This window comes from Apodemus sylvaticus, chromosome 6 (assembly GCF_947179515.1).
Source record: "Apodemus sylvaticus chromosome 6, mApoSyl1.1, whole genome shotgun sequence".
Classification (NCBI taxonomy): domain Eukaryota; kingdom Metazoa; phylum Chordata; class Mammalia; order Rodentia; family Muridae; genus Apodemus; species Apodemus sylvaticus.
In genome coordinates, this window is record NC_067477.1 from 137,118,759 (window position 1) to 137,141,226 (window position 22,468).

The 22,468-nt window shown below is 41.6% G+C and overlaps 1 protein-coding gene across 2 annotated transcripts in view; it reads right to left on the reverse strand.

Moving 5' to 3' along the window:
• Positions 1-237: 237 nt before the first annotated feature.
• Fshr (follicle stimulating hormone receptor) overlaps positions 238-22,468 on the reverse strand; it is a 200,379-nt gene continuing 178,148 nt past the window's right edge. For both annotated transcript variants that reach the window (XM_052184814.1, XM_052184813.1), the window contains 4 exons: positions 21,880-21,948; positions 21,696-21,770; positions 4,336-4,521; positions 238-1,462 (listed from right to left, as the gene is read on the reverse strand). In XM_052184814.1, the coding sequence (XP_052040774.1) occupies positions 238-1,462; positions 4,336-4,521; positions 21,696-21,770; positions 21,880-21,948 (1,555 nt within the window). The remainder of the gene's footprint in view (positions 1,463-4,335; positions 4,522-21,695; positions 21,771-21,879; positions 21,949-22,468) is intronic.

The window sequence follows — 22,468 nt, forward strand, 5'->3', positions numbered from 1 at the left end:
AGGCATAGAAGAAACGTGCAGCAGTATTGCATTATTTTAATTGCTCTTACCAATAATTCAGTTCTTAGATGAGTCACACGAGATATTAATGGTCCCTGACCAATCTGCCATTCGTATACCTAGAAAGATTAAATTAGATGAAATGTGTAGTAACACTGCCAGCTTATTCCATGCCCTGCTCTTCAGAAAGAAGTCATACTTGTCTTTCAAGGTGAGGATCCATTTTCACATTGATTTTTAGTTCTGGGCTGAATGATTTAGAGGGACAAGCATGTAACTATTGGTGACTCTGGGAGCTGAGGAGCAGTGGCTCTTTCTGGAGTGGAAGTTGTGGGTAGTGGATGAGGTTTCTGTCCTGTAAATCTGGGCTTGCACTTCATAACAGCCAAACTTGCTCATCAGGACGAAGAAGTCCCTGCGGAAGTTCTTGGTGAAAATGGCATAGAGGAAAGGGTTGGCACAAGAATTGATGGGGTAGAACAGGACCAGGAGGATCTTGGCCTTGGACACAGTGATGAGGGGCACCTTGAGGGAGGCAGAAATGGCAAAGAATGAGATGGGGGCCATGCACAGAAAGTCCGTGAAGATGAGTGTGGCCATGCGCTTGGCAATCTTGGTGTCGCTTGACGAGGACACAATGTTAGGATTCCTCACTGTGAGGTAGATGTGGGTGTAGCAGCCACAGATGACCACAAAGGCCAGGACATTGAGGACAAGGAGGGCCATAACATACAGCTGCGACAAAGGGCTGTCGATATCCATGGGCAGGCAAATGCTCACTTTCATGTAGCTACTGATGCCAAAGATGGGGAAGAGAGCAGCTGCAAAGGCAAAAGTCCAGCCCACCACCATGATGCTGGCAGCATGGCGCAGCTGCACCTTGCATTCCAGTTGCATGGCATGTGTGATGGTATGCCATCTTTCTAGGGTTATGGCTGTCAGTGTGTAGACTGACAGTTCACTGGCAAAGACAGTGAAAAAGCCAGCGGCATCACAGCCTGCTCCTGTTTGCCAGTCAATGGCATAATTGTGGTACTGGCTCTTGGTATGGATATCAACTGATGCTATAAGTAGCAAGTAGATTCCAATGCAGAGATCAGCAAAGGCGAGGTTACACATAAGGAACCGGGGCACAGTGAGTTTATATTGGCTTGTGGTCAGGACCACCAGCACTGCGGTGTTCCCAGTGATGGCCAGGATGCTAATAAACCAAATCAAGACTCTGAGGATATTGTACCCCATGATATCCTCACATGGATTAAATGCATCTGGCTTTGGTGAGCAGGTCACATCAACAACTTCATTACATAAGTCATAGTCAAATTCACTGTACATCGTGTCAGATCCTTTTCCGTAACTGGGCTCAGCATCTATCACAGAGACTCTCGGATCCCCAGCCAGAGTCATATCATCAATATCTTGCCTTGAAATAGACTTGTTGCAAATTGGATGAAGTTCAGAGCTAGAAAAATACAAAAAGGAATAGAATCAACATTCTGGGTACAGAATGGCAAATGTATTACATTTGTACAGATTAGAAATAAGGGTTTCTTCCTGAGTGTTTTTTTTTTCAACATTGTCTGCCCTTGAGGCTGGCTCATGGGTTAATGCTGCTTACTGTAAATGAACAGAACAATGTGTGTATGTATATATTTCTAGAGTGTGATGGCCCATGGGGGAAACCATCTGGCCACAGCCTGAGTGTGGGGAGGAAGGCGCCTGGGACCAGCTAACCCTTGCTGTTAGTGTAAATAATTTACAGACCTGATATGATCTCTACTCCTTTCCTGCCCCCATCTCCATTCAGATACCTTCTAGCTTGCCCAAGAGAACACATAACTATTGCTCTAGTCTAATCACTGGGCAATTATATTTTCTGACATGGATGAGAGCTTAATTGTTAGTTTTGTCTTCACTAACCAGAGTATCAGAGTCTGTAGTTAATTATCAGGCAATCTCATACTTTGGCTCCTTGGTTATATTGAGAGGCCAGCTAATTTTCTTGAGATGCTACCAGGATCTTGGGCTTTATCATCTCACTTCCCAGAGGCGACAATAGGTCACAGGCATTTGCTTGCCCTACAAAGTAAGCCTAGTTCTCGTACATGAAATAGTTCCCTAGCGGGCAGCCCCAGAGCAAACAAAGGGTCCTAGTTTGTTCTCAGGTTGTAAGATCCCTTGAGAGCCACTGAATCTTCTCAGGGCACTTTTCTGTTTTTTTTGCACCCCCCCCCCCATTTAAGTTTAAATATATAAGAGACCTTGTCAGCAGATAGAGGCACTTACAAAAAGAATTGAATGAAACCCAGATGGTAAATATTCAACCTGTGAGTGCATGCATAAATATTCTAAGACTTTGCATATGGACAGAAGTGAAACTTCTGTTGTAATGTGAAGGTTTAACTAGTGTGACCTTTTCACATAGGGAGAATTTTCGATGGAAAAAAGAAATCACATATATATCTTTATTCTTCCTTTCACTTCTGCTCAAGGGGAAAGTTCACAGCAACATTAAATGACAGCATTTTCTCAAACTTAACACAATCTCAGTTAGCAGGGAAATGAGAAAGAGCATTAAAGTCCCTTGGAAGCCCCCAGAAGAGGAGGCAGGCAGCTGTGGGAGGAACAGCCCTTGTTTGGTTCTAAAGGATGAGAGTGCGTGTGTCCAGGGCTACAGACTGAGCTTTCCTGCCATCCCGTGAGAAGGAGTTTCATGGAAAACCCTGTGCTCTCTTCTCTCACCACTGAGAAATGAACTCAATGGCCAGAAGTCATTTCCTCTTGACCCTAGAGATTCTGTTTTAATTTTTTTCTGGAGTGTCATTGTTTATTTTTGAAACTCATAAGACTTCTCAACTCTTCCACAGCTATCCTAGTGATGACAGTTAGCATGCATTACTGAAAGTGAGTAGAGCTGGAGTCCAGGAAATCAGTGAGTTTAGTCAGCAAACTAAAGCGGGGTGAGCTGCAGGACAGGTGTAGAAGGGACCAGAGGGTCATCTTGTGGTTCTTAGTTCAAATCCTGTCTCTGGGTTCATTTTAGCCTGGCTGTGGGTGCAGAAAGTAAGTTCTCTGATACTTGCCAACAGCTGCCTGGCTCAGTGAAGTGAGAGAAATGAGAGAAAATCTCCCCATCCTTAGGTTACTGGCTATTGTGAAGAAGATTCTGTCCCTGGTGTTATTGCCAACCTACTTCCAGTGAGGTCTCATTGTCTTGAAGTCGCCCACTGACACAAGGTACTTACAATCCCTGAGATAACAGCTGAGACAAAGCTTGGGAAAATGTGGTGCCTTACAGTATCTTGCAAGTCCAAAGCCCAATAAAGAAGGGGGAGCTAGCATAGTGACAGTTTAAATGTGGCGCTCGAGGACTCCAGCCATTGATGGACAGATGCTAGGGAGGAGGCAATTGAGCAGACGAGGAAAGCAAACAAATCAGTTGAAAGCAAAGAAATCTTTTAAAGGATAAGTCATGAGTCTGAGTACCCCAGAGCTAGAGCTCTGGAACCAAGCAGAACTGAGGCTTTGAAGCTTCGTTTGGTCAATGTTGATTCAATTATTCAGTAACTCTGAGCCTTCGTTTCTGCTTTTGTTATAAGAAATTGATGCTGATAATGATAATGATCAGCCTCTGTAATGTTAACAGTAAAGATGAAATTGTTACAGTGTGTGACAGGGAGTGTTCTTCTCTGTCGGTGGTGTGAAGGCCAGCTGATGGTGGGCACTGAGTTCTTGCTGGGGTCTGGGCCTGTGTGCGTACCTAGGAGCATGTGCCATGATACATTGGTTTAAAATCCAGTTGCAAGGAAATGACCTAAATACAAGAAAACTTTAAGAACAAAAGAAACAAAATAAAGCTGAAGTGTAGAAAATATCTGACTGAATGAGAATTAAGGGGCATAGTTGCCTCAGCGTTTCTACAGGAATCCAGGGGAGTCATTAACCCAAACCACATGGTATCATGGGGCTTATACTTATATTGAGGGCATTGCTTTCCAATGAGGACCAGAAAATGATTTCATCAAGAAGCTTAGAAGACAGATCTTTTTCTCAAACTTTCTTCATATGCTATGCATTGACATGACATCTTTTTAGGAAGAAATTCTGCCATTATCTTCTAAATGGCACAGTTATTTTGGGTTTGTTTATGTGTGTAAATCTCTTGAGTGGTAAAAACCACAGACACCTTTCACAGAATTGTCTCTTTGATCCAGAACATGCCTTAGGACTTCAGTGAGGAACTCTTTCTGTTTGTGGGTTTTGTTCATGTCTCCATGTAGCCATCCTATACTGCGTGAAGACCCAACGACATAGGGATGGACATAGAAGACTCACATTGGCCGCCTCCAGTTTGCAAAGGCACAGCAGTGGCTGGGGTAGGTGAGGCTGGCCTCGATGAGGGTGACAAACTTGTCCAGACTAGGAAGCTTTTTCAAGTGGTATGTTGATCTTGCCCTCAACTTCTTCAGATTTTCTAAGCCATGGTTCGGCAGGGAATAGACCTTTGTCCTTGAGATGTCTCTATAAGGAGAAAAGGTAAAAAAAAAATATATATCATGATCACCTTGGGTTGAAAATTTCCAGCTTCTTGCTAATAGACAAAATAGCAGACATTCTAGTAAGGTGAATTTCTTACATGGCTGTGAAGGGAGACTTCAGTTTCACAACATATACAGGCCAGGTCAATATTCAGCTTAGATGTTTGACTTGCATTGGAGTCCTGGTTCTACTGGTCCTGATGAGTTAGCTAGCAGGCTGACACTAAAGGTGGATAAACCTGAATTCTGGTTGGTTTGGGCTTAATTCTTGCTGGTAATAGAATCAGCCATCTCTCTTCTGTAGCTGATTCGTGCCTGAGATTGAGATTATTTTCTGCCACTGGGAGGCTAGCTATTAAATATCTCTAATGAACTATGGTGGTGTCTGTTGCTTGAATCACAGAAATGATGAGAAGGGAACATGTCATACAGGGAAGAAGAGTCTGGCAGGCAGTAGAGGCAGTCTCCCCTGGAGGTCCAGGATAGACAGGAAGTATGAGCTTGGTTTTCATGAAGATTTACCTGTATATATAGCCTGCCCCTGTGCCTGTTAGATCTGTGACCTTGGTCAAACTACATGTTTTTGGTGACTCAATTCCCTCAGGTGCAAAGTGAGAAGATAGAAATCGTATCTATCCACAATGAAGGACTATCCACATGATATTTAATGCCTGGCAGTTATCAGGAGGAAACATCACACTCAAGCATGTACCTGCACAGGTTCACAGACGTAGCTTTGTAAGAATGTCTCTCCCTGGGGGAAGCAGCAGAGGCCTGGTAGGAGCTGGTACAATGGTTTCTATTTCTAGAAACCTCTGAGTCTTATCCTTCCTGGCTGTCACACTAGTGATGGGGATGCACTGCTGGTGTTGACACTAGTAGCTAAAACTTTCAAAGCTAAGGTCCGTGGCAAGAACAAGGAGATTGAAACAGCACCATCTTAGTGCTTTAGAGACTTTGGGTTAGTTATGAGTGGCTGTTCCTGATGTGGGTGGTGGCAAGTGACAGCTTGGATAGTTCTTTTCAGTTGTGTCCTCTGCCAAAGGCACCCTTGAATAGACTTGAGGAAGAGTCTTTTATTGTTGGCTTTCTCTGTAAGTCAAAGCACTAGACACTCAAAGCAACAAAACTCAAAGTGTGAATATATCATTTCTGCCCCATATGTTCTCACAGCCTGGTGAAAATTACATTCTCAAAGTCCCCTCTGCACCCCCTTATCATTCTCTTGCTCAAAAATTTATCATGGCTTTCTATTGTCCAGTGGAACTTCCTTGACTCCTGTCATCTCTCTTTCCCAGCCAAATTTATATTACTTCTCTGTACATGACGTCAGTAGGTCCATTTGGCACCAATCTGCCTCCTCATTCTTACAGAAACAATGCTTACCAAGGCCACCTCTGGGTTCCCATCATCTTGGTTCATAATTACCTTGTGAATGGGAAATACTTTTTCCTGAAATGTTCAGTCTAAGCACTCTATTTAATTTCTTTGGACATCTCCTTTAATTTCCTTCTGATTTTTAATTTTTATTTTATTTCTCTTTTATCTCTCATTTAGACATTGGTGTTTATTCAAACATGCGCCTGTTCCTTTAGTTTCACACTATCAGATATGTGGCTATGTCTTTAAAATGTGTGTGAGTTCAGAACTTCAGCAAGATACTGCATTCTCCCACTATGCATTAACGCACTGCACTGGATCCCAAGGTGTCAATGACTCCCATGAACATCAAAACCAGATTCACTTTTCTTGTAAGCATGTTCTTCCATTTAGTTCCTGTATCAGTATGTTTCTCCTATATTGTTCTTGTTATTCAAGATAGAAACCTAGGAGTTACCTTTGACTCTTCTCTTCACTTCACTTGGACATAAGTCTATCATCTCTACTGACCTTTAGTTTGGTTTTGTTACTTTAGTGAGGGTCCAGAGTATCTCCATGGACAGATAAAATGGACCCATAATGTGTCCTCCTGACCATGACTCCAATGCAATCTTCTCACTATAACTAGAGTAAAAATTTTAGCGTGCTAATCACATTGTGACCTCAAATTCTCCAACGATTCCCCATGATTCTTATGACAAAAGACAAGTCCTTGGGTGTAGTATGCCTCTCCTCTGCCTGGTTTATATTGTATCTTTTGCATGCCCTTATCTGTGCTCCACTCTGCATCTCAGGAGGGCTGAACCCTGCTGGGTCTGTTGTTTATGCATCTCCTTGTTAACAGTGTCAGTGGGAGTCTTGTGGGATGGCAAGAGAGCATCTCCTTCTGCTTCCTGTCTTAAGTAGCGTCTGAATCTTTTCTGAGATTCCCAAATGCTTCTAAATAGAGCTGCTGAAAATCTTGCTTCTTTAGTTTTCTCTAGTTCCTTGGCTACAGGAAGGCTACTTGTCACTTGCTCTTTAAGTCCTGGGGTTAGAAGTGCTATCTACCACTGATCTCCAGGCTATTGGTCCCTGATTAAATCATCAGGTAGACTGACATTTTCAAAACCAGTAATTGTCTTTATGTAGTACTTGACTGTGTTATACTCTCCCTCTTGACAATTAAATCAAATTTGCTTATTCCAATTTAAATCCTCTATACCTACTGATTCCCCCATCCCAATTCTATTATTACCAAGAGAAGTACACCACAACCTCCTGTCGTGATTCTGCATTTAAATATTTCTTGTTGTGTTAATTCTTGCTTTCTGTAGTCTTGGTTATTTTTAGGTCTCTATAAATTTAGAGTCATTTTCCTCATGATTTTCTCCATTTATACTAATATCTGCCTCTTAACTCTAACTTTCCTATTTTTTGGTTCCTCCTGACTGTCACTTGTTAAGAACTGCCACTCACCACCCTCACCATGGGTACCTACTGTGCTCTGTTCTGTCTTCTCTTACTCTGTGTATGAATCTGGCAAGCCTTGTGAGTAAAACCCTGTTTATATTCTAGTTACTTCTCTCAAACTCATGCTCTAAGTTTTCCTCAGCACAATCCCAACTTGCAAATCAGCAGGTAAAGTTTTGATACTAAAAATTAAGGTTTTCATTTAAAAAAGAAAAAATTGCTTCACTTGAAGCAGGCTGGATGTTCCTACTTGTCATAAACAAATTTAGATGGCATCATTGACTCTTTTGTATTCCATATTCAAACTTAGAGAAACATCCTATATATACAGAAGCTAGCTATTAATGTTTCTCACTCATTGCTATCCCTATAGAGAGCAGGTTCAGATGCTCCGAGGCATGCTTTCCTTTTTTCCTTTTCATTTTCCTCTTCCTTTTTCTTTTCTCCCCTCCCTTCCCCTCCCTTGTCCTTCCCTTCCCTCCTCTCTTCTCCTCTTCTCCTCTTCTCTTCTTTTTTCCCCTTCAATTTAGGCTTTCTCTGTGCTATAGCCCTTAGCTGTCCGAGAACTTACTTTCTAGACCAGGCTGACTTCAGACTCAGAGATTTGCCTGTCATTGCCTCCTGAGTGCTGGGACTAAAGGACTGTGACACCCCACTCAGCCTGCAGTATGTTTCCCTTTCTTTTCTTTTTCTTTTTTATTAGATATTTTCTTTATTTACATTTCAAATGTTATCCCTTTTCTTGGTTTTTTGTTCGAAACAACCTATCCAATCCCCCCCCCCCTTCCCTTGCTCACCAATTCCTGCTTCCCTGTCCTGGCATTCCCCTATACTGGGACATCCAGCCTTCTCAGGGTCAAGGGCCTCTCCTCTCTTTGATGTCCACCAAGGCCATCCTTTGGTACATATGCAGCTGGAGCCATAGGTCCATCCATATGTATGTACTCTTTGGTTGGTATTTTAGTCCCTGGGAGCTCTGTAGGTACTGGTTGGTTCAGTGTGGAGCAGAGACTGAAGGAAAGGCCATCCAGAAACTGCCCTACCTGGGGATCCATTCCATGGACAAGCTCCACTCAGACACTAATGTGGATGCCAATAAGCACTTGCTGACAGGAGCATGATATAGCTGTCTCCTCAGAGGCTCTGCCAGTGCCTGACAAATACAGAGATGGATGCTCTCAGCCAACCATTGGACTGAGCACAAGGTCCCCAATGGAGGAGCTAGAGAAAGGACCCAAGGAGCTGATGGAGCTTTCAGCCCCATAGGAGGAACAACAATATGCAGTATGTTTTCTAGTGTTTGTTTTTGACTTATAATTTCTCTGATCTGGAGTTCTGGTAGATGTAAGTCTGGCACATAAACTATTGTCCCTTGAAGAGCCGTCATTCGGCTGCTAAATGAGTCAGCTATGCTGGCCTGCTCGTCATTTTTCCTCCTTGTTTTAGAGCTTCCCCAATTCTCTGCTCTACAAGATCTTCCTGCTACTTCCTTCTTTTTCTTCAGGCCAGCTCTACTATTAGCATGCACGTGCTTCTCTGTGGACAAGCTCCCATTCTCTGCCCTCTCCTTTTCCTTTCTTCTCTCTCATATGTGGAAGATTTCACAGGTACTTATTCTTTATGTTAAAAGATCTGTCTATGGAATGACATGGAAGAATTGAAGTTGATGAAGAACAATTTAAAACAATGGTGCTAGTTATTTGTCAAGAACATTTCTCCAAAGCAAGCAATATAAAACTGAAAACTAGCTTTTTTCTTAGTTAAGTCTTCTCTCTTGAGTTTGGAATATGTATGTAATTAATATTAATTTTAGATGTCTAGTGAAATAAACGTTTACATTCCATAGAATACTATCCTGTTATCTAATATTATCAATGATAAAGATTCTATTAACCACTTATATGCCCTGTCCTTTAATATGGGATGAATTCTGAAGCTTTGAGGTGACAGAATATGGAAGCGTTGCTAGTTGAGTTCTGGACACAGATTTTAAGAGCATTAATGGCTTCTGAATTGGTTCTGTAGAATTCTGGGCCGCCATGAAATCTGTGAACATCTACTGGCAGTACACGATGTGTCTAACCTTTAGATGCTGTCATAGGGCATTGTTGCCTACAAAGTTCTCAGGCAAAAGCTTGCACAATTAAGCTTTCAAAAAAATCACACAAAACTCCCATAATGTCCAAATTAAGTTTATATACATTTCTGTCAGCAAGAATAAAGATAAGTATGTCTTGTTTAATGTTGTTTGAGACATAACTATAATAATATTTCCATGTTTACCCTGTGTAGTGGCTATTCCTAGTTGTCAACTTGACTATATCTGGAATTAACTACAACCAAGATTGGAAGGCTCACCTGTGATCCTAATCTGGAGGCTCAGAGGTACAAGTTTCTGACCTGGATCTTGGCATGGAGATCTTGAAGCATAGTGGTTATGAATTCCAGAAGATTAAGACAAGGAGATCTCTGAGTTCAAGGTCATCTGGGATTAAAGGTGCCATGGCACATGTCTTTAATCTGGGTCACACCCTCTGCTGGAGACCTACATAAGGACATTGGAAGAAGACTCACTCACTCTTCCTTCCTTGCCTGCTTGCCTTGTGGGAACTGCTAGATTCTTGGACTGCTATCCACAGCTGCTGCTGACCATTGTTGGGGAGTTTGACTACAGACTGTAAGTCATCAACAAATTCCCTAACTATATAGATACTACCCATATGCTCTATGATTCTAGAGAATGCTAATATACCCTGTTCTATCAAACTCACACACACACACACACACACACACACACACACACACACACACACACACACACACTTATTGCCTGGTTATGATTTTCACAGATAACAGAAATATGACATTTGATTTTATAATTTCTTTATAAAAATGCTTTTCACTCCTACATGGTGAAAACGTATGGAGTGTAATAAACATTAGCCATTCACATTCTTATGAATATAAGTGCTTGTAACTCAACTGGTTAATTTTAACTGTTAATTTCAGATTAATGGATACCCAGAGAGCTAGGAAAGCATTATTTCTGAGTATCTATGGGGATTTTCAGAAGATTGTATGTGAATCAGTTGAGTTTGGGGAAGAAGATTTGCCTTTAATCAATGTGGGTAGATATCATCCAGTTGGAAGAGAAATTCATATGGCCTCTTACTTCTGGACCTAATATCTTTCTTTTCCTTTTCCTCATATAACAAAAGTCCAGATTCAGCAGCCTTAGGACTTGGACCAGTAACTCCTTGTTCTCTCTAATGTTGGGCTGAGGATTTGAACTTGGACTATGCCATCCTGTCAGATTCCCTGGTTCTTGCTGCTGTAGATGGCATAAAAAGGGCCTCTCAGCTATCACCTTCACATGAACTGACTACCCTGATGAATCTCATTCTACAGATCTGTACATGTCTCTTTGTTATAGGTTATCTGTCTCTGGAGAACTGTGATTAATGCAATCACTGTGGTTAGCGACATTTTGGCTAGTATTTCAGATATTCCCAGAGCACAAAATGAAACACAGTGAAGGCTATGATGGACAATTATGTTTTAAGGAACACAGGGAAGTATGGGATGGTATTAAAACTCCAAGCTTTGAAAACCAGATAGAAATTTAGAATTTATACAAGACAGAAAAATAACTCATTGAAATCTGTAGTTTTCTAGTTTTGAGAAATTAGTGTTGAATCTATACATATAGTTCACACACATACACACACACACTCACACACACACTATATGTTAGTATTCAACAAATTGAACATCAAGTGAACTAGAAACAAATGAGTCTAAAGATGAATGGACAAATTTGCCTGTGTTTATAAATTCTATTCACACTGCTACTTCACTGGTCACAAGTCATCATGCTGTCCAGTATAGTGGACCCTGCCTGTAACCTAAGTAACAGAGTGCCTGAGTCAGGAGCACTGCTGGAATTTCAAGGGTAGCCTGAATTATACAATGAGTTCTATGCCAGCCTAGGCTACAGGGTAAGGCATGTTTCAAAAAGCCAAACCCAATCCCAAACCAAAGTCACAGTGTTTCAATCAACAATCTGTTGTAAATTGTTCTAACAATCTGACCTAAAGTCTATGCTGAGAAGGGGATATAGAGACAAAAGTGGCTACCTTCTTTAACCAGGCAAGATGTCCAGAGAAAAGAGGGGCTCTTTAATGCATCCACAAAGCCTTCACCCTAATATTTGTATGGCCTACAATATACACAGGGATTATGATGGAGCAGAGACTGAGGGGAAAGCCACCCAGTGACTGCCCCAGCTTGAGACCCATCCCACGAGAGACCGCCAACTCCTGACACTATTAATGATACTCGACTATGCTTGCTGACAGAAACAAAGCATAATTGTCTCCTGAGAGGCTTCATTCAGTAGTGGATGGAGGCAGATTCAGAGATCCATAGTGAAATCGGGTGAAGTTAAAGGAGTCTTGTGGAAGAGTGGGAGATAGAATTGAGCAAGCCAGAGGGGTCAAGACCACCAACGGGAAGACCTAGATAGTCAACTAACCTGGGCCCATGGCAACTCACAGAGGCTGGGCTCTCAGCCAGGGAGGATGTAGCATCTGGGCCTAGGCCTTTTACACATTTGTAGTAAATCTGCAGCCAGGTCTTCATGTAGGTCCCCTAACAAGTGGAGGAGGGGCTTTCTTGGTCTCTGTTCTCTGCCATTGAATCCCCTTCTACTGAAACTGCCTGGTAGGGCCTTAGTGGGAGAGGATGTACCTAGTCCTGCTGGGACTAGATGACCCAGGGGGAAGAGGTACCCAAAGTGGGCCGGCTCCTCTTCTCTGAGCAGAAGGGGAGGGTGCAATGGAGGTAAGAATTTGTAATGGTATGACTTGGAGGAGGTGGGCAGCTGTGATCACAATGTAAAGTGAATATAAATAAATAAATTCTTGAGAAAAAAATGGAAATTCCTAGCATGGCTATTGCCCAAGCAGTCAGCATTTACTTTTTCACCAACTACTGCAGAACAGGAACTGTTTTGGTTGGTTTTAAGTTTCTCTGCTCCTTAAACCTATCCCCAGGCTAGACATACAGTGGCAGATTTGCTACTGAATCCTTAGTGGGCACTTGAGAATGTTCAATTCTGACCTCATTCCTGGTGGACAGAGAGGAGGCAGGGGTTGTTCACTGGTTTGTCTAATCCTTGTCTTCTAGCCTGGTTAGGTCAAATGGTTACAGTTTTTCATTTTTAAATATAATTTTGGTTAGTATTTCAACACATGCTATATTTTGGTAATGAACAGTTTTGAAACTTTAGACTATTAAACGTACTAACAGAGACACCACAGGCTGATGTCTGGGTCCCAGAGATTTAGTAATCCTAAATTGTTTCAGCACTATTAGGATTCTTGGTATTGAGTTACGGAGTGGCAAGGGAGAGAGCAATCAGGAATGACACCAGCACAGGAGAGGCAGGAGTTAAATAGTGCTCCATGCCCCTTTAATAAAGTCTGTTATAGCCACTGCCGCAAATTTGATTTGAACAATTTCTATTTTTCCCAGCAAAGATATTATTGCAGGTCAATCATTTCCATAAGTGAGAGCACATTTCTGGTGTATTCTACATTGACAGATGGCTAGAAGACCTCTCTTTCATGATCCCAGGTGGGATAAAAAGGCAATTTGCTATCTATAGGACTGTGGGTACACTGGTAATGGAAGAGAATCATTCTTATACAAATAACTCAGTGTTTGAATCTGAACTATCAGGTGAATCTGAGCTATAGCCAAATCAATTTGATAAACCATCAGAATATGATTGTACTGGCTCCAGCCTGCAAAGGCAATACATTGCATTTTCCCCACAGGAAACTGTTTTCCAAGGAAACAGCAATTGCTTGATTGCTTAAAAAAAAAGTCCAGCTCTAGTGAGTTCACAGTATCAGGTGAAAACTTAGATGGCTGCTGACGTTCAAGGTCAACACTCATAAGGGGAACTGATGATGTGATGCCTCTGAAACATGATGGAGCTCGCCTACTGCCCCGGCTCCCTGCATCCCTTCCTCTTTGCAATCAAACAGCTTAGACTTGTGTGTTCAAAGGTGCACTGTTCTTCATGTAGCTAGAATTTTCACCTTCAGGAAAAAACAGCCATCAGTTTGAGTGAGTGCACCAATTCCCTTAGAAGCTTTTATACTTATCTGTTGGAGAGAAAGGAGAAGGAAGACATACTCCAGCAGATGCTGTAGAGGCTGAGCAAGGCATATCCCAATGCTGACTCTAGAGCAGGATGCTAGAGCAGCTTCTGGGTCTACCAGCATCAGCACCACTGGGGTACATTGTTAGAGGTACCAGTTCTTAAGCTCTGGCCCTGGGATTTTGAATCATCCCTCCCCAATTTTTGAAACAGGGTCTTATGTGACTCAGGCTGGCCTCCAACTTGATATGCAGTCATTGAACTTGAACTTCTGATCCTGTTGTTTCTACCTCTTGCCTCTGGTTCAGCAATTACAAGTGTGTGTCATCATGCCCAATTTCATATAAGGCTGGGGATTAACCCAGGGTTTCGTACCTGGTATATTAAGTACTCTAATAACTAGTGTATGCCAGAGTCAATGCATCAAGAGTTCTTAGTATGAGAATTAGCAATCTATAGTTTAAAAAGCCTCCAGATTCTTGTAATATGCAATCATACTTAGAAACCCTGCTTCAGTTCAGTCAAAACCCACTAACAATCTAATGCCTCATAGCTGTGTTCTTTTGCGAGATCTGCCCTAGGCTGACTTACATAATCTGGCTCCTTCTCAGGGTCAACCATGTGCAATGACTGCTTATGAAGAGGCATGCTTTCTTGACTTACTTAAATATAACTTTAAGGACCCATCTTGGTTCTAGGGCTTTCTATGGGATCCACTGATCTGTTATAAATGCTTTGCTATTTATTCAGCCTGATTGGGAGTCTACTGATCATTCCTCATATACCAAGAGAGCATGCTGTAGTGGACCTCCTGACTTGAGAATCCCGAAGCACTCTTTTTTTGGGGTGAGAATTGGGAATCTGGCCCAAGACCTAAGTAAAACTGTGGTTTGAGTAGCAGCTGCTGTGCTGTGGGCTGTTTGAGCATGTTCCTGTTTCCTCTCACTCGTTTAAAGCACTGGAGGAAGATGGTCACCCAAACAACCCACTGAGAAACTGCTGCACAACACTGCAGAAGTAGAAAGTGAGATAGATCGGCCATCGTCTCTCTGTTTCCCAGTTGTCGAGGAGAGAGGCATGAAGGACATTTGGAATTACCCCAAAGTCCCAGAAGGAGAGGCAGGAAGTTAAGGTGATAACTTGCCCTTGAAGTGGCAGAAGGAAATTAGCAGTTACATGCTGGGATTTCAGCCAGGTTCTTGCACACATATCCTTATACACTGACATGAAAAGGCAGGAGATATATGGGATATTATTCTTGCTTAACACCATTTGAGAGTGCCTTTTGAGGCAAGACTTGAGCTCAGGAGGTCCTCAGACTTACTACATAACTGACCTAGGCCAGTTGCAGCTCATGGAAATCCTCCTGTGTCTTCCTCCAGAGTTCCAGGTTTATCAGAGTGTCATACCATACCAGCTTCACTACCATTTTGAGTCAATTAAAGTGTTTCTTATTTTCTCTGGATTCCTACAAAGTTTGTTTTCCTAATCTGTGTACATATGTTCCAGCAACAGAGGGGATGGCAACACAGTCCTATAAAGGGCAGGACCCTGCAGAATTGCTTCTGCTGACTCCTTCTCTCCTGCTTACATTCACATCAGGGACTGGTGGGAGATTTGTATTTTGTGCTCTCTGTTAGCATTCTGAGGAGACACATTATCAGTGTCTGGCCTGGATCCTGCTGGTGCAACCTCAGCACACGATCACCTGAGCCATGTGTCTGTGTCAGTGACCTGTGCTCCTAGGACGAGCAGATGATGGTCATAATTATTTTCCCTTCGACTTCAGTTTGCTACCAGTTGTTGGGAGGCTAATGACTAACTTGCAGATCTCTTAGTAGATGTATTCATGGCATGGTGGAAACACATGAGAATGTGAAGTATCAAGGCTAGTTTTTGCCTCAAGCTGTGTTGTTTATAGCTATAGTATGACCTTCAATGGGTCATTTTCCATCTCTAGTGTTGGATGCCTCAGCTTGATAATGAGCCAGCTGTGGATCATATCTCATGCAACATTTTCAGGAGCATACAATAGGTTATGGCTCTACAGATTCAGCAGGTTGCATATTGAATGCATATCCCACCGCTGACATGTTCTTCCAAGATTGGGAGGCAGTGCTCACAAAGAACATCCAAAGCACTCAGGACTTGTAGCTAGGTGAAATGGATGAACTTCTACCCATCCACAGGGCATCAGAAGTACTTTGTTAAAGTCTGTTTTCCAAGAACTCTCAGGACAGAACACATTAACCGTATGGGTTATAAATACTCCATGTTCCTGGTACTCTTTACTGTGCCTTACATTGTGCTTCAAACCAAACATCATAATCTATTAAACTATATGATTATTACCTGATTCCTCTTCCATAAAATATAATGTCCTTGGGATGAAGAACTTCTTTTGGTTTCTTGTACTATATAGAAGAGCTCTCTAAAATACAAGTAGAAGTTATACATCCATCTATATGCATATGGAAATTTCTGTGGGTATATGCCTTTAAGCTTCAGACTGTAAAAAATAGATACTGGATTTCCTGTTCTTTAAATAAGGGGGCTGAGTCTTAGAAAGGGGAACGATTAAGTTTTAAGCACTGTTGTCTGCCCTGACAGACTGGCTTTAAGCCAGTGTTTCCTCTTGTCTCTCATATTGCCATTGCAGCTCTGGCACATGGGATTAATGTTTGAACTTAGGCTGATAAATCTATCTTAATACATATTTTCATTTCTTCAAAGGGTAGAGCCTATTTCAGAATTATAACATACCCTTTATCATCAATAAGAAACATTTTCGGAGTTACTGCCCTGCCACACAGAACATGATTTTGAAAATAAGAAGATTGTTTTTTCACAAAAGAGAATGCAGTTCATTTGTGCATGTGAAAGTGATGTTGGCCCATGGTAGGGAGGCAGGTAAATGATTTTGCGTGGAAGCCTGTGATGACTGGTAAATAAGACGACAGAAGTGTGGCTACCAGATATCTGCAGAGAAGTTAGACATGGAGGGGGAAGCCTTAGGGTTGGTATAACTATAGTTATTGTTTGCCAGCCTTCCTGTACCTCTTTTCTTTCCTTTATGTGCCTTTCTTCCTGAAGAACATTCTTTAGTTACTTCAGTGGATCTTGTGTAGGGTCCAGGAAAGCACTTTAACAAATGACCTTTGATAACTGAGATATTGTGTCCTCCATCACTCTGTATCACAAAGACAGTGGTAGTCACAGAGGCAAGTCACTGATGGCCTGGCTTTTAGGGAGACCTGGAAGGGACACAGGATTTAGATCATCTACAAAAGGGGGCATAGATAAGAAGAGAAAAGGGGTGTGTTCCTTCTATTCCCTCTTCTGCCACTTGCCCCATTCCAGTTCTGACACAGGGAAGGCCCCATCTCATGATACTTTCTAGAGAACCAGCAGCATTTGAGAGAATGGGAATCTCAGGAGTACAGATACACAGACTTGCAGAACAGAGAAGTCACAGTCAGAGACAGTGAGACCAGCTAACACCAGAGATAATTAGATGGCCAAAGGCAAATGCAAGATCATTACCAAGAGAAACAAAGCCAACATGGTACCATCAGAACCCAGTACTACCCCAAGAGCAAATCCTGGATACTCTATCACATCAGAAAAGCAAGAGCTGGATTTAAAATCACATCTCATGATGCTGACAGAGGACTTCAAGAAGGACATAAATAACTCCCTTAAGGAAATACAGGAGAACATGGGTCAACAGGTAGAAGCCATTAAAGAGAAAACACAAAAATCCCTTAAAGAAACACAGGAGAACATGGGCCAACAGGAAGAAGCCCTTAAAGAAGAAACATAAAAATCCCTTAAAGAATTTCAAGAAAACACAAACAAGTGAAGGAAATGAACAAAACTATCCAGGATCTAGAAAAGAAAGTAGAAATAATAAAGAAGTCATAAAGTGATATATCTCTGGAAATAGAAAACCTTGGAAAGAATTCAGGAGTCATAGTTGCAAGCATCAACAACAGAATACAAGAGATAGAAGAGAGAATCTCAAATGCTGAAGATTCCATAGAAACATTGACTCAACAGTCAAAGAAAATGCAAAATGCAAAAGGCTTGTAACCCAAAAACATCCAGGAAATCCAGGACACAATGAGAAGACCAAACCTAAGGATTATAGGTATAGAGGAGAGGATTTAAATCTTAAAGGTCCAGTAAATATCTTCAACAAAATTATAGAAGAAAACTTCTTTAACCTAGAGAAAGAGATGCCCATGAAGATACAAGAAGCCTACAGAACTCCAAATAGACTGGACCAGAACAGAAATTCCTCCTGTCACATAATAATCAAAACACCAAATGCACTAAACAAAGAAAGAATATTAAAAGCACTAGGGGAAAAAGGTCAAGTAACATATAAAGGCAGACCTATCAGAATTGCACAAGAAACTATGAAACCTAGAAGATCCTGGGCAGATCCTAAGAGAACATAAATGTCAGTCCAGACTACTATACCCAGTAAAGCTCTCAATTACCATGACAAAAGCAAGTTTACACAACATCTTTCCACAAATCCAGCTCTACAAAGGGTGGAAAATACCAACACAAGGCAGGGAACCACATCATAGAAAAAGCAATAAAGTAATCATCTTTCAACAAATCCAAAAGAAGATATCCATACAAAGAATTTCACCTTTAACAAAGAAGATAACAGTAAGTAGCAATCACTTTTCCTTAGTATCTCTTATCAATGGTCTAAATTCCCCAATAAAAAGACATAGACTAACAGACTGGAAATGTAAACAGGACCCAACATTTTGCTGCATACAGTAAACCCACCTCAATGACAAAGGCAGTAACTACTTCAGAGTGAAAACAATATACTGCAAACCAGTAGCCAATATCAAACTAAATGGAGAGAAACTTGAAGCAACCCCACTAAAATCAGGGACCAGACAAGGCTGCCCACTCTCTCCCTATCTATTCAGTATAGTACTTGGGGTCCTAGCCAGAGCAATCAGACAAAAAAGGAGGTCAAAAGGATGCAAATTGGAAAGAAAGAAGTCAAAATACCACTATTTGCAAATGATATGATCTTATCCATAAGCCACCCCAAACCTTCCACCAGAGAACTCCTAAAGCTGATAAACAATTTCAGCAAAATGGCCGGATATAAAATTAACTCAAATAAATCAATAGTAGCCTTTCTATCCTCAAAGGATAAACAAGCTGATAAAGAAATCAGGGAAATGACACCTTTTACAATCACAAATCATATTTACAGTCACAAATAATATTACATACCTTGGTGTGACTCTAACCAAACAAGTGAAAGATCTGTATGACAAGAATTTCAAGTCTCTGAAGAAAGAAATAGAAGAAGATCTCAGAAGATGGAAAGATCTCCCATGCTCATGGATTGACAGGATTAATGTAGTTTACATCTTTCCAAAAACAATCTACAGATTCAATGCAATCCTCATCAAAATTCCAAATCAATTCTTCATAGATCTAGAAAGAGCAATTCTCAAATTCATCTGGAATAACAAAAAGCCCAGGTTAGCAAAAACTATTCCCCACAACAAAAGATCTCCTGGGGAATCACCATCCCTGACCTCAAGCTCTGCTACAGAGCAACTGTGATAAAAACTGTATGGTATTGGTACAGAGACAGGCAGGAAGATCAATGGAATAGAATTGAAGACCCTGAAAAGAACCAGCACACCTATAGTCGCTTGATATTTGACAAAGGAGCTAAAACCATCCAATGGAAGAAAGACAGCTTTTTTAACAAATGGTACTGGATCAACTAGAGATCTGCATGCAGAAAAATGCAAATCGACCCATTCTTATCTCCTTGTACAAAGCTCTAGTCCAAGTGGATCAAGGAACTTCACATAAAACCAGATGCACTGAAGTTTATTGAAGAGAAAGTGGGGAAGAATCTTGAACACATGGGCACAGGGGAAGATTTCCTGAACAGAACACCAATGGCTTATGCTCTAAGAACAAGAATCAACAAATGGGACCTCATAAAACTGCAAAGCTTTTGTAAGGCAAAGGACACTGTCAATATGACAAAATGGCAATCAACAGATTGGGAAAAGATATTTACCAATCCTACATCTGATAAAGGGCTGATATCCAAAGAACTCAAGAAGTTAGACTCCAAAGAGTCAAATAACCCCATTAAAAATGAGATACAGACCTAAACAGGGAATTCTCAACACAGGAAACTGTTGTTTCCTCTGACTCTGAAGTACCTAAAGAAATGTTCACCACCCTTAGATATCAGGGAAATGCAAATCAAAACAACACTGAGATTCCACCTCACACCTGTCAGAATGGCTAAGATAAAAACACTTCAGGGACAGCAGATGCTGAAGAGGATGTGGAGAAAGAGGAAAACTTCTCTATTGTTGGTGGGATTGCCAGCTGGTAAAACTTTGGAAATCAGTTTGGCAGTTCCTCAGAAAATTAGACATAGTACTACCTGAATACCCAGCTATACCACTCCTGGGCATATACCCAGAAGATGCTCCAACATGTAATAAGGATACATGCTCTACTACGTTCATAGCGGCCCTATTTATAATAGCCAGAAGCTGGAAGAACCCCGATGTCCTTCAACAGAGGAATGGATACAAAAAATGTGGTATATATATACAATGGAGTATTATTCAGCTTTAAAAAACAATGTATTCATGAAATTTTTAGGCAAATGAATGGAACTATAAAGTGTCATCCTGAGAGAGATAACCCAATCACAAAAGAATGAAGATGGTATGCATTTACTAATAAGTAGTTGCTAGCCCAAAAGCTCAAAATGAACAAATTACAATTCAGAGACCATAGGAAGCTCAAGAACAAGGACTGACGTGGGGGTGCTTGAGTTCCTCTGAGAAAGGGATCAAAATTCTCACAGGAGCAATAATGGAGACAAAATGTGGAACAGAGACTGAAGGAAAGGCCACTCAGAGACTGCCCTACCTGGGGATTCATCCTATAAACAGTCACCAAACCCCGACACTATTATGGACAACAAGAAGTGCATACTGGAAGGAGCCTGTTGTGGTTGTCTCAGGAGGGGCACTGCCAGAGCCTTACACGTACAGAGGCAGATGCCAGCAGCCAACCAACTGGAGGAGTTGGAGGGCAGACTGGATGAGCTGAAGGAGTTTACAGCCCCATGGGAAGAACAATGAGGTCGGCCACCCAGATGACCTAGGACTTCCAGGGACTAAACTATCAATCAAGAGGTACACATGGTTCCAGCCAAAAATGCGACAGAGGAATGCCTGTCACATCAGTGGGGGGAGTGGTCTTGGTCCAGTGAAGGCTCAATAGATGCTCCACAAAGGGAAATCAAGGGGTGGGAGGAGGTGGAAGTGGGTCAGGTAGAGTGGCATATACTTGGAGGTAGCGTGTGGGAGGAGGGGTTGAGGGTTTTAGCGGAGTGGGGAAACTGGGAAAGGTTTTAGCATTTGAAATGTAAATGAAGATTATATTCAATTTAAAAAAAGAAGAAAAGAGGAGGGGCAAAGCCACTTTTGAAGAAAGTTGGGAGTGTGGAAGAGGTATAGGGGAGGAAGTTCTGACACAGGAAGTAAGGCACTGATATATCCCACTGGATCTGGAGAGAAGATCCGAAAGTAGTGTGCATGGGCACCTCAGTGCACTGAGTGGATGTGTATATGCATGACTCCCGCTTACTCAGGATAGGAAGGAGCATCAAGCTGTCGCTGTCAAGGAAGAGACACGTAGCAGAATGCCTGACTTTATCATGGGTCCCACCACTTAATTTGAAATACCTTCTATACAGCTTGCATTGCATTTGTGTGAGTTTGTTAACTTCACCAGGTAATCCAGTTTTTCTTTCTTCAAAATGACAATGATAGCTCTTATCCCAGAGGGCTTTATAAAGATTAATTGAGAATATACTTTAACCTCTTAGAACACTGTCTGAGATTCAGGACATACTCATTACATGTTATTGTCACCAGTGTATAGAAAGTCATACTGTAGCTCAATCCTAAATTGTCCCCACAAATCTTCACAGGTATCAAGACATCAAAATTGACCTTGTTTGACTACCCTATCTTGTAAGCTTCTTCAAGGTAGAGAAAGTTGACTTCTAGCTCATATAAGCTGAGCTCTTCTGCATGGAAACAGACGAAGTTACTCACAAAATGACTGGCCCAGAGGCTCCGTGGAAAACATCATTAGGCAATTCTTCCAAATTATTGTTATCGCTTAGATTCCTGGGGATGGAGTTGGAGAAAGAATAAGAAAAAGAAAGCCACATAAATATCCCTGTTGTAAGAGCCATTTCCCTCTAAATGGCCTGGGAGAGCAGTCAGGACTACTTACAGTTCATCTAGCTGGGTTCCATTGAATGCACAGTTGTGTATTTCTTGAATCCCATTCTTATTCAGCCATCTGAAATAAAAGCCCATTAAAAACTTAATAATGTCAGATGCCTACAATACAGGGGGCTGTAATTGGACATACTGGAGCAGGGTCAGACAGCACAGTTAGTGGGATAAATAAGATGCAACCCTTAAGCTCAGGGATGGGATGGGAGGGCAGATACTGCTGCTTTATCACTGTGCAACCCTTTTGTAAGTTTTGAAGTTTGCATTATGTCTGGGCATTGTCTATTCCCAGAAATAACTGGGCTTCATGGAGAAGAATGAATACATGAAATTTAGTTTTTTTTTTAAAGGTACACTGTCTAGATCCTATACCTATAAGATCTTTGTACACTCCACCCACGTACAGAGAAAATTCTATAGGAAGATCAAGGATCTCCTCTGACTTGAAGGATTGAAGTCATAATTATTGAACAAATATTTCTGAGACAGAGACAGAACGATCTTGTTCACCTTTCTTTGGGGCTTTATGCTCTTAAGCCACAGCAGCAGGACTAGCTGTCATCAGAACGATCTAATTAAGTTGT